Below are 15,301 nucleotides of genomic sequence, written 5' to 3' on the forward strand. Positions count from 1 at the left end.
CGCTTGCATAAAGATGTCACTTTTAAACATTTAAAAGTCAAATTGTCTGGAGAATACGTTTGTATAAAATTTATTTTCAGAAACTGATATTTAGCCTGCTGCTATCAGACTTGATTGCTCCGCAACGTTTAAGTGTTAGGCAAATTCCTACAGGTTTGAAAATAGAGACTAACATTGTAGATTCCGTACTCAGATGTGTCGTTAGGAAGAGACTGAAATGGAAATTCTTACAACTCAGAGGCTGGTTGTGGCGGCTGCTCTTCCTGTTCTTTCAGTCCCAATGCATTATAATAATTTATTTTAGCACGAGTGAGCAGAGGTGAAGGGAAGGTCCTCAGAAGAACAGAATAAGAACATAAGAACAGTCCTGCTGGATCACGCCAGTGGCCCAATCCAGACAAGCATCCTGTTTTCAAAGTGACTAACCAGATGCCCAGGGGAAGCCCTCAAGGAAGACCTTGCAGATCAGACATATGGAGCTTGTCTTGAGACCCTAAAGCTGGAGAGGAAAACCTGCGGTCCTCCAGATGTTGCTGAACAAGAACCCCCATCATCCCTGAGCACTGGTCATCCTGGCTGGGGTTGATGGGAGTTCAAAGAACATCTGGAGGACCACTGTTTCCTCACAAGTGCTCCTCAGATAACGAAAGCCCACTTAAAAAGCATCAGAGGGCAGATAAGACGACAGTCATACCTTACGTTACATCCGCTTCATGTTACGTTCTTTCAGGTTACGTCCTGCAGCGACCCGGAAGTACTGGAAAGGGTTACTTCTGGGTTTTGCCGCTCGCGCATGCACAGAAGCGCAAAATGACATCATGCGCAGAAGCGGTGAATTGAAACCTGCGCATGCCCAGACGCGCTGCTGCGGGTTGCACTCTTTTCATGTTGCAAACGGGCCTCCGGAACGGTTCCCATTCGCAACCAGAGATACCACTGTACTGGAACTGGAAGAAACCACGGCATAACAACTGCAGGTACTCTTGGGTGAAGCCCATGTCAATCTGTGTTCAGGCCTAGTTATGGGACTGAATCAGTCTTGGCTGCTCTGATGGTTGACCTTTATCAGGAGAAGGAGAAGGGGAAGTACGGAGCTGTTATTCTTACTTGATCTCTCAGCAGCTTTTCGATGCCGTTAACCGTGGTCTCCTTCTGAGCCAACTTAGTGGGATGGGTAACGGAAGCACTGTTTTACAATGGTTCTGATCCTATCTCCAGGGTTAGTTTCAGAGAACAACATTGAGTGATGGTCTTTGGACCCCAGCAATGTGCTATGGGATGCCACAGGGCATCAACCGGTTCCATGTGCTTTTTAACATTTATACAAAGCCATTACAAAGCCAATGAAGTCATTAGGAAATTCGGGATAAGATGCCATCAGTATGTTGAGGGTACATCCTTCTATAACATCTGAATCAGGAGAGTCTTCAAGACCTGGACAAGTGCTTGGGACTGGTGGTGGGTTGGCAAGATGGAGGCACTGTGGGGGATAGTTCCTAAGTCTGGGATATTGGTCAACTGCCTGCTTTGGATGGGGTCGTGCACCCCTAAAACAACAGGTTCATAGTCTGAAAGTGTTCCTGGAACCATCTCTGTCACTAGAGGCGCAGGATGTCAGCATCGCCCTTGAGCCAGTGCCACTAACTGGACTCATCCACTTCAGCCCCGACTGGGCCAGGGGAGCTGGGTAGCACTTCCAGAGACCACCTTCTGCACAGGAACAGGTCAAAGTGCTGTGGACTCACAGCTTAGAGTTGTGAGCACCGGATTCACTTCCACAAGTAGACAGTCGTCACACAGCAGAGTACAGCAGAGTCCAGCAGAGTCTAGCAGAGTATATAAACAACTCGGAGAGCAGCTCTGTAGAATATCTTCTTTATTCTATCTACAACTATTATACAAGTATATACAGAGCTAAATGAGCCTAAGCATAAATGAATGCTAAACCGCACTGAGTGTCTGCAGCTGCTCTTAGCAGCGACCTTATCTAAACACACAATCTCTAACACTCAGTCTCTCTCTCTGTGACTGACTGACTGACCCACTCACTGATCGACTCTTTGATGTGGTGCTGGACCAGAATAAGTAGAGAGCAGAACACGCCTCCTCCTCTCTACAGAATCAGCAGACTCCTCAGGAGATTCTTGGATATGGGAGGGGTGAAATCTCCTCACAGGAGACCTTAGTGGATTGGTGTGCCTTCTACCAGCTTCATCTGCTAAAACAACTGCAGCCATTTCTGGCCTAGGATAGTCTGATCACTGTAGTCCATGCACTGGTAACCTCCAGGCAGGATTACTGCAATGTGCTCTATGTGGGGCTGCCGGTGAGGTTGGCCCAGAAGCTGCAGCTGGTGCAAAATGTGGCAGCTCAACAGTTCACTGGGACAGAATATCACACGTTACTCCACTGTTGAAAGAATTACAGAGGCTGCCAATGAGCTACCGGGCTAAATTCAAGCCGCATAAATTCCTACACAGCTTGGGGCCAGGATACCTGAAAGATCATGTCACCTCTTATGCATCCAGTTGGTCGCTGTGCTCTGCAGGCGAGGGCTTCCTGCAGATACCGTCTTATCAAGAGGTCTGTTCCACACAATGTGGAACGTTGGGCATTTAGTGTTATGCCACCTTCCCTTTTGAATTCCCTCCCCTTGAAGATCAGGCAGGCACCATCTCTATTGGCGTACTGAAGACCTTCTTCATTCTATTGAACTTTCTCAGACTGAATTGGTACTGGAAATATTGAAAAGACTTCCAAAAGAAAGATTTTTCCAGGGTAATTAGTGTGACTTGCTTACTTCCAAGGACAGAGCGTTCAAGTGGCAGAAAGACTGCCAATGGCCGGGATCTGATTTACACGCAGAGAGATCCAAGACCCTGCCATATTTGGAATTGGGATCAGTTGGCAATCCCCTGGTATACTTCCCCTTCCCTGGGTCTGCGTGCCAGGTGAACTATTTGCAGGTGGCTAATGGTAAAGGATAACCAGACTGCCTTATCCTATTTATGTCAAGAATATGTGTCATGCTGTGGACAGCAAGACAAATCAGGGTCTAATTAGCTCAGTCAATTCCTTCAGTATTATCCTTTCAGTCTACATTGAGTTATTAAAGCCATGGAAATACAACACTACTGAGACAGCAATGATGGAAGTAAGATGTCAGAAGCTTATTAACTGGAGTTTGAGGATGCAGCTGCAAAACAGACAAACTATGATAAATACAAATTGGCTAAATGGTAATCCATACCGTTGCCTTACATTTTTTAAGTATGCTTACAAACAAGCTCTGTTGCTTCATATACCACTGGTCAAGAGTGGGTTAGCGGCTACTTAAATAGCAGGCAGTATGGTGGGAGCTTCAAGTATGAACAAAGATTCTTGATCCAAAAAAACAACAACAAACCACTGTTGGGATCTCAGCCTCCATTTGCAAGTGAAACCAACTTAACATGTATTACTGTTTTTACTTGCATTTATCCCTTGGTAACTTTGCCTCCGTTCTTCTCCTGTTGCCTAATGTAGACTCTGTTCTTTGCGACACAGGCCTATCTTTTGTTTTGCTGCAATCAGCATGTATACTGACAAAATATTTACAAGAAGAAAGATAATAACATATTTAAAGAAGGACAGTTTCACAGAAAATTTAAAGGCTATCCTGTTATGGATTTTATGTACTGTATATGGGGAAAACCCAACAACACTTCACACACACACACACATTCCAGTTATTCACCCAGCTTCACTCAAAACAGAATCTGGAAGTCACAATTAAACACAGCAGAACCTTAAGCAAAATCGCACGGAAATTCAAAATTTGCGGGGGGGGGGGGGAGAGTCCACAGCGGGGATGGGGTCACCTTTCTATAGAGTCCAAGATCTGCCTCTGACCATAATCAGAAGCAGGTGTCTTTAGTGGAAGAGCAGAACAAAGAGCACATGAAAAGATTTGGACTCACTCCATTTTTAGCAACTTTTTACCACTAAGCTAAAGAACTTTACAAAGAAAAGAGTATCACACACTCACACCCATTTAGCAGACATAAAGACGGATGCTCACAAAAGGAATGGTGACAGTCAGCTTTACAACAGTCACATAATCTGGAAATCTCATATACAGCTTCTGCTTATTAGTTGGATAGATAACAGGATGCCGGCAATGTACATATAGAAATATTCCTCTCAGAGCCCAGCTGGGCTGGCAAATCTCGATCAGGTGGTTGAGTGTCCCTTTTATACAGGATCCTCTCCAGTGAAATAGCCCCATTTGCTATTACCCTCTGATCTCAGGATGAAACTTGAAACGGATTGAGGCACCCATCCACGTATGCAAGAAAACGTGCAATTTTGCAAAGCAGCTGCTCAAAACAAGTACCCCAAGGACTAAATTATATTTGAAGGATTGTTTGGTGCTGTTTAGTGCTCCACGTCTGGATTGGGCGGGGGGAAGGTTCACTCCTCAAGGTAGTTTGGAAGAAAGCTGATACTGATTGATATCTTGGCAAAAGCTGGTTTCTCAGGTTTGATAAAAACCAAACATCCAAAAACAATCACACCTGGGATTCAAGAGCTCTGTGGTCTCCAGTAACCCTTCTGTCTGGTGGTGACTTCCAATTTTCATAGAATTTTAGAGTCCAACCTGCTGCAATGCAGGAATCTCAGCTAAAGCATCCCTGACAGATGGCCATCCAACCTCTGCTTAAAAGCCTCCAAGGAAGAAGAGTCCACCACCTCTTGTGGGAATCTGTTCCACTGTCGAACAGCTCTTACTATCAGAAAGGTTTTCTGTATGTTTAGTCAGAATCTCCTTTCTTGTAACTTGAAGCCACTGGTTCAAGTCCTACCCTCAAGAGCAAGAGAAAACAAGCATGTTCCATCTTCCATGTGACAAGATATTTGAAGATGGCTATCTAATCTCCTCTGTCTCCTCTTTTCCATGCTAAACAGATCTAGCTCCTTCAAGCGCTCCTCATATGTTTATCCTTTCCATCTGGAATGAAGGGCCACTGTATAGCAGTAGACCATCTGCTTTGAGTACAGAAGATCCCAGATCCAGATCCAATCCTTGGTACCTTCAGATAGGCATGGGAAAGACTCCCTTCCTGAAACCTTCCAGACCAGGCACCCCCAAACTCAGCCCTCCTGATGTTTCGGGATTACAATTCTCATTATTTGATATACGATATCTTTATTGTCATTGTCCCATACAGAACAATGAAACTGAAAATCTACATAAAACATTCAAAAACCCCTAAAAACTCTGAAACCCCATTTTAAAATACAATATACTATAGAGACTCCTTATGCTTCATTTAGAACCAGAATTGCATTTGCGTAGAAACTGTTTCTCAGGCGGCTAGTCCTGGTCTTTATAACCTTATACCTTCTTCCAGAAGGCAAAAGCCGAAAGAGATCATTTTCGGGGTGTGTACCATCCTGCGCTATCTCTGCAGCTTTCTTATGGCACCTGACAGCATAGATTTGATCTAAGGTGGGAAGAGTGCACCCAATTATTCTCTCTGCAGTCTTTACAACCCTGGACAGCCTTGTTTTTTCCCTGGCCGTGCAGCTCCCAAACCATACACACAGACCAGAAGTTAATACACTCTCCACAGTACAATGGTAAAATGCCATCAACAGGTCCTTTGAGAGATTGTTTTTCCGGAGGATTCTCAGAAAATATAACCTCTGCTGTGCTCTCTTCATAAGGTCTTTGCTGTTTTCTCCCCAGGTTAGGTCATCCTTGACCACTGGTCCTGTTAGCTAGGGATGAGGGGAGTTGTAGTCCCAAAACAGCTGGAGGGCCAAGTTTGGCCATGCCTGTTCCAGACAATACTGAGCTAGGTGGGTCAGTGGTCTAACTCAGCAAAAGGCAGCCTCCTATGTTCCTGGGGCAGCTTGTTCTCTTCGAGCTCTGGCCTTTGCACCCCTATAGAGTCCCATGGAGAAAGGCTCTTCCCAAGCCTCTAGGCAACTCCTTCAAGAGTACTAGTCCATGATTAAAAAACAAACCTACTACATTTTGGAGAGTGCAGAACCGCTCTACTAGCTTTTCCTATTTCCAGTTCAGCCACGAACAATTGCCAACAAACCCAAAAGACAAGGGATTTGCAGATGTAGTGAACATTAAAAGTAAGAAACCAAAGTGCCGCCAGCTGTGCTCACAAACAAATGGATTAATATGAAAAAGGGGTGGCCTGGCAAATAATTTTGCCCTTTCTGCCACGGGAGAGGTTCAAAACAGCCCCCGTGCAGAGGTTCATTCGGCAATGGAGCAATGAAGCACAGGTCCTCTAAGTTGCAAAGCATTTCCACAATTTCTCGCCAAAATAAATTGGATTCTTTCCACTGTTTGAGATGGCAGCGAAGCAAGGACTGTATAATTAGGTCAGAGCTGATTACCTAGAACAAGGGCAATTTTCTTTACATCCAAGTAAAGCTTCATGAAAAGCAGCAAAGAAAGTGCATTTGGGAGTAGCTGAGAGACTGTCTAAAATCTTTCTTGATGAAAGCGATTTAACTACATTTTAATATAGATGGTATTTTCTATTAATGTCAGGGCAGAAACTTATTGCTCCACATATCTCATCACAAGGGCTATCTCTGCATCTGTCTGAGTCAACTTCAGTGACCACTTCAATATTCACTTTACAATTAATGCTGCTTTTTTATGGCTCGCTAGAAAGTAAACCAATTTCAGCCCAGCTCCTCAGTATTGAATTTATTATAAAAAGTTATGTACTTAAAACTCCTATAATGAAACCAGAGGCATCATGAGATATTAACCTAGAGTTAATGCTGAGAAAGCCGGTTTGAATAATTCAATTCATGTCACCTTAAGTATCTTTTCAAATGGAATTAACTTTATCTCACACACAAAAAAGGAAGCGCCACGTTTCAGCTACTGATTATTGACTCCACGAGGGCTCCGTCTTAAATCATCACAGCACCATTTTCCCCAGTAAGTTTGTGGGGTTCTTGCCAAGACAGATGCTCAGAATGGAACGCCAGGCTGTCAGCCGAAGGCCGCTGGGACTCCACCCTCTGAGAAAAGGTTCTTCCGCATCCCAGAGACGACCCAGCGGAGCTGAACCAAGAGCTCGCTGGATTCACAGTTTGGACGGGATGCAGGGTTCCTGCAAAGTTCCTTCTCAATCCCAGTGCCTCTAACAATATCAGGCACTGTTTTCGTCATCGCTCAGATGGCTTTAAAAGAAGAATTTGACATTCATGGATCCATCAAGGATGGCAACATGGTACTGAGCTACTAGATGAATCTATGCCATGAAAACCCAGCTGGCCACAAGCCTTGTGTCCTTGGCAGACCATGCAGAGCTGAGAGTGGTAAGTAGTCACAGACAAGAAGGTTTTGGGGGAAATAGCAGCACCAAGAACAGGATGAGAAAGCAGACAATTCTGGTCAAGTTACAAAGAAGAATCATATCCAGAAACTGCAGAAATATATCACTGTAGATAATACTGAGCTAGAGGAATAAGGCCGCTTCCTATGTTCATATGCCACAGAAACTTAGTGCGCTCTGTGTTCGTTTATTCTCTCTTAGAACTGAGATTATCCACTGCATTTGGAAGTTGGGAGAATGCGGAAGAAGGAAGGAATTGGACAGTGTCGCAAATCTGGGAAGAGAGACCGAACAAGGACTGATAGCAGCCTCTACCTTTTCAAAGTCTGCCATTCGCCAAAGTATTGCAGAAGGTCACAGCTGTATTCTTCAGTGTTAAAAGGCCACCTGTCCACTCATTCGTGGATCCAATGAAATCAGGTCATAAAGCAATACCAGTGAGACAAACACCCCCAAGGTACCACAGCACTTGCAGTCTTCGGGCTGCTGCAAAGAACATGGGTTGATTCACAGATGCATGCCCCTGAGGTCCTAAGATTACTGTTCTTCTGAAACAACAGAGAAAACTCTTGCACGAGACTCTGAAGCGCCACAGAGCCTTTTGAAATTGAAATTCTGACTTGGGTACAGTCGATGCTCCAAAAGCTTTAGCAACATGACTTGTTTTATTCAGGGAAACAACTACTGCAAGAGTAAGACCATACACCTTTGACTAAACTCACCTTATGCCATTCTTCTCCCAAAGTGTGGGGGGGGGACATTTAAAAGTATATTTTTATATGATGTTCACATCACAGTAAATCTCCTCTGTATGCTTCCATAAAGCTGTTGGAGAACAAAGACTAAGACCCTTGTCTGAGGTGACACCCAAATTGCAGAACTTCCTTTCTGATGTAGGCACCTGACATGTGTTTTTTTACTATCTTTTAGGCACCATGCAAAGTCTTTCCCATGTTTAATGGCAGGTGGTTACTGTAACTGGCCCCTGGCTGGTTCCACCTCCACACTAGTCTTGAGAATGGTGCTCCCCAAACCCCAAGAGGTGTTGGGGGCTCCTGCTGGCTCCAGACTACAGCTCACATAGAGGACGTACTAGGCTTTCCAGCGGCAGCTGCTTTATCTTAAAAAGCGGGTAGGGCAGCAAGCATCCAACAGAAAGAGAGCTGGGATGAAGGGATGCTGGTTCTTGTAGAAAAGGTCCTTCCCATTCACTGCAGTGGTGCGAAGGAGAAGGACAACGAAAGAGAGCCCTGAGGCCCAGCTGCCTTTTGAGGAGAGGAGAAGGACAGCCAACAGAGTATCAGAAGGGCAAACAGTCCAGCGAGGTCTTTCAAGGAGGGTGTGACAATCAAACTGATGGAGACTATCTGTCAGGAGGCTTAGAGGGAATATCTGGGTAGGTTCATTCCCGGGAGAATGGGATTCCTCCCTCCTTCGTTGCTGTGCTCTTAGTTTGTAACTGGACTTAAATTGCTCAAGTCCAGAGCTTATAACCAGCTCCAGTACTTTTTGCTGGTTCAGTACCCTGCCCCCTGCAGGGGCTGCCATCTGCCTTCAGGAGCTAGGGCTGCAAATGTGCCCCACTGGCCCAAAAAGGCTGGCGGCCCTTGGACTTGGCAGAAGTTCTACGCCATGGGGGGTGGGGAGCAGTCCATAGGTCCTAGTTCAATAGGAAAATCCAGATTTTCTTTCTTTCTTTCTTTCTTTCTTTCTTTCTTTCTTTCTTTCTCTTTCTGCCTGACAGTCACCAGTACCTCCTCTGTTCTATGTGGCATTTCTGGAGGAGCTGGGATATGTTACCCTGGTCAGTGGCCTTTATGGAAGGTAGTCCCTCCCTGTCCTCACCACACCCTTCCATAGTTGGACTACTGTTTTACAGTTGCTGGATCACTGCTCTTTCATCTTCTGTTTTAATCTATTCTTGTGGTTTTTTTATGTTTTCTCCATTGTTTTATATGATATGCTCTCTTATTGGGCTTGGTTCCAGGAAGAAGGCAGGGAGGAAAAACGAAACGTTCTTTGTGTGTTGGAAAGCAAAGCACACATCGAGCTATGATCAATGATTTCACTGCGCTGCTGATCCAGAGATGCCTTTCAGCTGGGGTTTCTCACCTCTAGGCCCCACGAGAAGGGAAGGGAAGGGTGCCTGGAGGACTCGCCACCTTTAGGGAAGCACAGCAGGTTTAAATGCTCCAACGTTTGCTGTTGGAGCCCCATGGCTGCAGGTGCCATTTCAATAGGATGACGAATAGCAACCATCCAAAAGGAAACAATGCTGTTGGAAGAGATGAGGCACTTACCTGCTGCTCCTTCTGCTTGGCAGCCTCAAGCTCCGAAAGAGAGTATGTGAGCTTTTCTTGCTGCTCCGAGAGATACTTCTGATAAAGGCTCAAAAGTTCCTGGCACTCTCTGTATTGCTGCTGCAGAGGTGAGATAGCAAGTTAAGGACAAAAACATTTCTCATGGATGAGGGAGTGGGAAGGAGGGAGGGAGAAATGAAGTCAAACACATTATTCTGTGCAAATCTGATTTAGCTGTCCAGGTAAGAAATCAGAGCAAAATACATGAGCCATACAGCAAGAAGATGGACTCTTTCAGAATGTCTAGGGAGAATAAGTTATAACTACATAAACAAAATATTCATCTCCTTTCATCTAGATTCCTGACTAAATGCAAGAACCCGGCTACATGGGCCAAATATTACTGAGTTTTGCCTTGCAATTTGGGCCATGTAGAGATTGCCTTCATTTATACAAATCTTCCCTCTACAGGGCTTTGCACAACATGCTCATTCTCCCACAAGCCACCAGTTTCTGGTGCCCAATCTTTCCATGACTCCAACACACCAACATTGGGTGTTTGCCTAGTCGAATAATGAACACTCTTTTAAGCATTCCCTTTAAACAAAAAAACAAGATGATGTAATCATCAGCATCCTGATTACAGAAACAAAACTAGACAATTGTTCTTGTGAAGCAATTAAATTAACTTTCAATGAAATTATCGGAACCTTTAACAATATGTTTCTACAAATGTGAATGGTGAATGGGCTGTTCTCCCCACTGGCTTTTATCCCAGAAAACCAGGATCCAATGTTACCTTTTTTAAAAACGATGAAATTAAAAACAGGAAGTATAGTAATAGCAATTAACAACAGAGTAGACAGCAAGCCCATTTTTAAGGACAGTTGTGCTAGCAAAGCAGCAAGCCAATTCTTCAATCAACATCAACACCTTGTTTTGTGTAAAAAACAAGATGTGAGTCATGGGCAATCCTAAACTATTTGTGTTCAGAGGTGCCTGCTGTTATAGTAGGGGAGCAACAGGAGATGTTTTGCTGCGCTGTTAGGTTTGCACCCAATTCCTGCAGGACCAGGGGGTTTGGGGGAGTAGTTCTCGCTCCTTGTGAACAAATGTCACCATAACGAAACGCTAAAAGGCAAGTTGGCACCTACACAGTGGCACTCTGTTTCATGGGATACTGACCAGGGTGCCAATCCTCCCAGAATAACTCTTTTTTGGCCTGCCACATGTGCAGAGCAAACAATTCCATCAGGGAAATGTGCTGAAATTCCGACTACTGACAGCACACCCTCAACTATACATACTCCCATCCAATATATAAGATCATATTATAGTCACACTTTGTAAACTACACTGGCTCCCGGTTTCTTTCCGGGCCTAATTCAAAGTGCTGGTTCTGACTACTAAAGCCCTCCACGGCTCAAAACCAGGGTAGGTGAAGGATCACTTGTCATCAGAAGTTCTTTTACAGGTGTCTCTGCCATTGGTCCAGCAGGTTAATACTTAGCAGAAACTTTTCGGTGGTGGCACCTTGACTTTGGAATGTTCCCCCCCCCAAAACACACCAGGCACCTAATTTAATGTTATTCCAATGCCAGACAAAGGCCTTTTCAGACTCCCAGGCTTCTAATCTATGCTGATTTGTTCCATCCTGACTCAGGTCTTACATTCTTACAATGCTTCTACAAATCTGTTGTTTTTATTCAAAGGCATGTCTCTCCCCCCCCCCCCCCTTAATTTTATTGTAACTTATCATGGAAATGTGATTGAACAGTGGGGGTATAAATGGCAACAAACTGTTCAGACATTTCTGCCACCATCTTGGCTGCTCTCTGGTTCGCAGAAAGTGGATGCAAAGTGCAGGGTGGGTGGGACATCATAATTCAACAAAAGAAAGCAAGGGAGACCGGAGACGGAGACAGAGACGGTGGTGATAAAAACAGGCAGAATGAGCTCAGAGATGCAAACGAGGTAAGTGTGGATGATTTATTCAAGAGCGGCCGGCATGGTCATCAATTTGCCTGACTACAATCCCAAACGCAAAGCCTTTCGCAAACTCCCCATGGCTCATATGCAGGCGCAGCCTGGCAGGCCTTTCAGAGACCGACGACAAGTTTTGGACAGTGATCTAGAGACGCAGCAAACTGTGGCATTTGCAAGGATATTAGCAAAAGCGCCCTGCCTTGCTTGCAGCATTGAAATTCCAGGAGGAGATGAATCGGCTCTTCACCTGTCACTGTGCGATTCCGTCCCTTGCTCATTTAACATGGTAAACCATTTCCTTAGCGTCTCTCCCCCCCCACACACTTTCCCCTCCCCACCTCTCTGCTTTTAATTATGCATACAGACAGGGCGAGGGCTCGCTGTCCAGAGTCCTCCAAATAAAGGCTTTAACAAGATGCCACTGGTAAGGGAGCAAACACACACACACACCCTTTCTAGCCCGCAAACAGCACGGACTTGCTTTAACTTTTTCCTACGATCCAAGTAGTGTGTGTGTGTACTGTTGAAAATGGTGGCCGAGGTTACCCATCAAATAAACTATTTGTTATTTTAAATAGGACACAAACACACTGTTCAGTTTCCAAAGGAACTCAAGGTTACTCACAACATCCCCATCACACACCCCAAAACTCACATTAAAATACATAATAATCCCCAATAAAAACACTGATGTTAACGTCAAAGCTAAGGCCCCATAAACAAATACTGAAACAGTTATGAAAGCCAGGGTTGTTTTTCAGCTGGAACTGAGTTCTGGCACCTCTTAGGTGGGCGCCATTGCCATTCTAAGAGAAAGAGGGAGGTGTTCATGGTGAATCCTGGCCCCTCTTTTTCTAGAAAAACGGCACTGATGGAAGCCAAGCATCAACAAAAAGAATTGGTTAGGAGCTTATTGTCCTTTGTTGTCAACCCTAAAATGGCTAAGAGTTGGCTCAACCAAGTTTTCAGGAGGCAAGCGAATGAATCAGAGATCAAGAAGTAACTTCTTGTCTGAGATGGTCACACAAATGCCATTTTTAGGGGCTACAGTGGTTGTAATCAACTCCCCCTCTCCTTGTTCTGCTCACATCCACTGCCCCGGCACCTCCTCTGGGTTCCTGCCCCTCCTTATCACAAGATATACGACAAGACCAGCCTGGGCTGTCCAATACCCACAGTCAGAGAAGCCTGTCAAAGCAGCAGGCACGTGGTTCCCTTATTCTGCAGCTGCCTGGGTTGGCAACCTCTAGTTTGTGTCTATGCACCGAACCAAACAGTGCTTTCATACATACAGAAATCCAGCAAAACAGGTAACTACAGAAGAAGGGAGCCGCTCAACTGCAGTTGGAGGGCTTCTTTCTGGAGGCTCAAAAAGGGCAGAGAAGCTTGCCAGGAGGTGGCAAAAAACTATGGCTACCTAGATTTGGGGTGTCACCCTCATCCCCTTCCCAAGTGCACTCTTGCTTCTCCTTGTGCGGTCTGACAATGCAAGGAACAGATGGGGAAATCCCATACTTCTTGTAGTCTAGGGAGACGTGGGGAAGAGACACGGATATGGCCAATAGGGCCCTCCCCTTCTTGCCCTCCATAAAAATTAGGCTCCTTAAAAAAAAAAAGAACTTCTATTGGTGCCAATGGAAGCTTACTTTAATGTAAGTAAAACATTAAAGTAATGTTTAATGGGGGGGGAGTTTAAACTCATGTGGGAAGAGTTAACTTTTCCCTTCTCCTGCCCTGCAACATTCATCAACACCACCACCATAACAACACCGGTTGGAAAAAGCCCTGTCGGTTTCAGCAGGTCTGTTTTCAAGCCCAGTTCCTGTGCAGGGAGCAATCTTTGTGTAGGTCTCTAGCTGGGGGGAAACGGGCTAGCATGATCTTCAAACTGCCCCCATGCTTTCATCCAAGCCTAAGTGTTGTGGGATGCGGGTGGCACTGTGGGTTAAACCAGAGCCTAGGACTTGCTGATCAGAAGGTCAGCGGTTCAAATCCCCGTGAGGGGTGAGCTCCCGTTGCTTGGTCCCTGCTCCTGCCAACCTAGCAGTTCAAAAGCATGAAGTACAAGTAGTTAAATAGGTACCACTCCAGCAGGAAGGTAAACGGTGTTTCCGTGCACTGCTCTGGTTCGCCAGAAGTGGCTTAGTCATGCTGGCCACATGACCCGGAAGCTGTACGCCGGCTCCCTCAGCCAATAAAGTGAGATGAGCGCTGCAACCCCAGAGTCGGCCACAACTGGACCTAATGGTCAGGGGTCCCTTTACCTTTAAGTGTTGAGGGGCGGTGGAAGTGAGCACAGGAGTGTGTAGATGGGTGGGTGGCCTCATCTATTTTATGCATTGCTCCCACCAACACTGCTGGATCCCAGGCTCAAAATGTGGCCCCCAGAATGTAGCTGAAAGAAACTCCCCACCTCTGTTGTGGACGTTTCCTCTTCCTGGTTTATTTCCTCCAAAAATGTGGCAAGGAAGCCCCAAAAGGGTTTTCCATTTGATCCAAGTGGGCACACATGGGAACCTCCTTGAAATCAGTCCGAAAAATTGAGCCCTTCCAAACACCTTTGCTTGGCTTGAAACAAAAGGATGGCACAAGCAAGGTTTTAAAAAAGCTAATTGCATTTCTGAGCCAACAGACGTGGAGCTCAGGCAGTTTTATAGTTCAGTGTGTTTTGTCGCTGCACACACACACACACACAAAGTCTGAAATGATTTGTGGTGGTCTCCCGAGTCTTTGCCAGTGATGATGTATATAAAAGGAATTTTTATGCCAGCTGTAACCATCGGTAGTAATCTTTATAGTAGGTGAACATATTAGCCTGGACGCAGGGCATGAATTTTACTCTTGAAAAAGCCTGTTCGTTTATACAGCCCAAGAGTTAAATGTCTGCATTTGAAGACAAATGGCAGGAAAATTCATTTAAATCTGAGTTGCGTGGCAAAATATAAGAAGCAGCCAATCTCATCATTATCAAACTCTTGCTGTTCGTTCTACCTGCTCAGCTTTTGAGCACCTCCCACATGCACAAGGAACAATTGTGTTCCTTGAGTTCATTGTTACTTAGTTAGGGGGTCCTTCCCACTAGGACAAGAAAAACCAACAGGACTGACTGCTGCTTTGCTTTTTGCACCTCCATATCACACCAGAGAAATTACAAAAGCATCCTATACAGCAGAGAAGGCCTTGTGCAGGAATTGTTTCATTAGACCTTGCACTTCCAACATTTTCCCTGATATATTTTTTTTAGTATTTTTAAAGAAATGCAACATTTTACTCTGTACAGTATTGCTCTCCTTTGCTTCCCCTATGAAACTTACTGTATATTTTCCAGGGGGGGGAAGCAGCATTTCCATTACGTCCCACCAAAATCACCGCAAATAAAGCAACCTGACAAAAGCAGAAGTGAAACGCAGGAAGTTAACTTGTGAGATCTTCCTAGCCATAGACTGAGTAGTTGTGATATCACAGAAGGCTTAGAAACATAACTGCATTATTTGGGGGGGGGGTGTAACACAGAGTGATGCCGTATGTTCCCAAAGCATTGTATCACGGCAGCTTTCGTAACTGTGGAATAAATGTCTAGTTCACTAGAGGGTATATTCTCAAACTCAATATGAGTAACTAAGCATGCTTCAGCTGGGAGAGTCAGTGGAAATA

At 45.1% G+C, this 15,301-nt stretch overlaps 1 protein-coding gene across 8 annotated transcripts in view; it reads right to left on the reverse strand.

Moving 5' to 3' along the window:
- KIAA1328 overlaps positions 1–15,301 on the reverse strand; it is a 228,162-nt gene that overhangs the window by 108,893 nt on the left and 103,968 nt on the right. For 6 of the 8 annotated variants that reach the window (XM_083402910.1, XM_083402907.1, XM_083402908.1 and 3 more), the window contains one exon: positions 9,662–9,789. In XM_083402910.1, the coding sequence (XP_083259036.1) occupies positions 9,662–9,789 (128 nt within the window). The remainder of the gene's footprint in view (positions 1–9,661; positions 9,790–15,301) is intronic. The other 2 variants (XM_083402914.1, XM_083402913.1) reach the window with 1 other exon arrangement.

This window comes from Podarcis tiliguerta, assembly GCF_965153285.1.
Source record: "Podarcis tiliguerta genome assembly, chromosome: 11".
Taxonomy (NCBI): domain Eukaryota; kingdom Metazoa; phylum Chordata; class Lepidosauria; order Squamata; family Lacertidae; genus Podarcis; species Podarcis tiliguerta.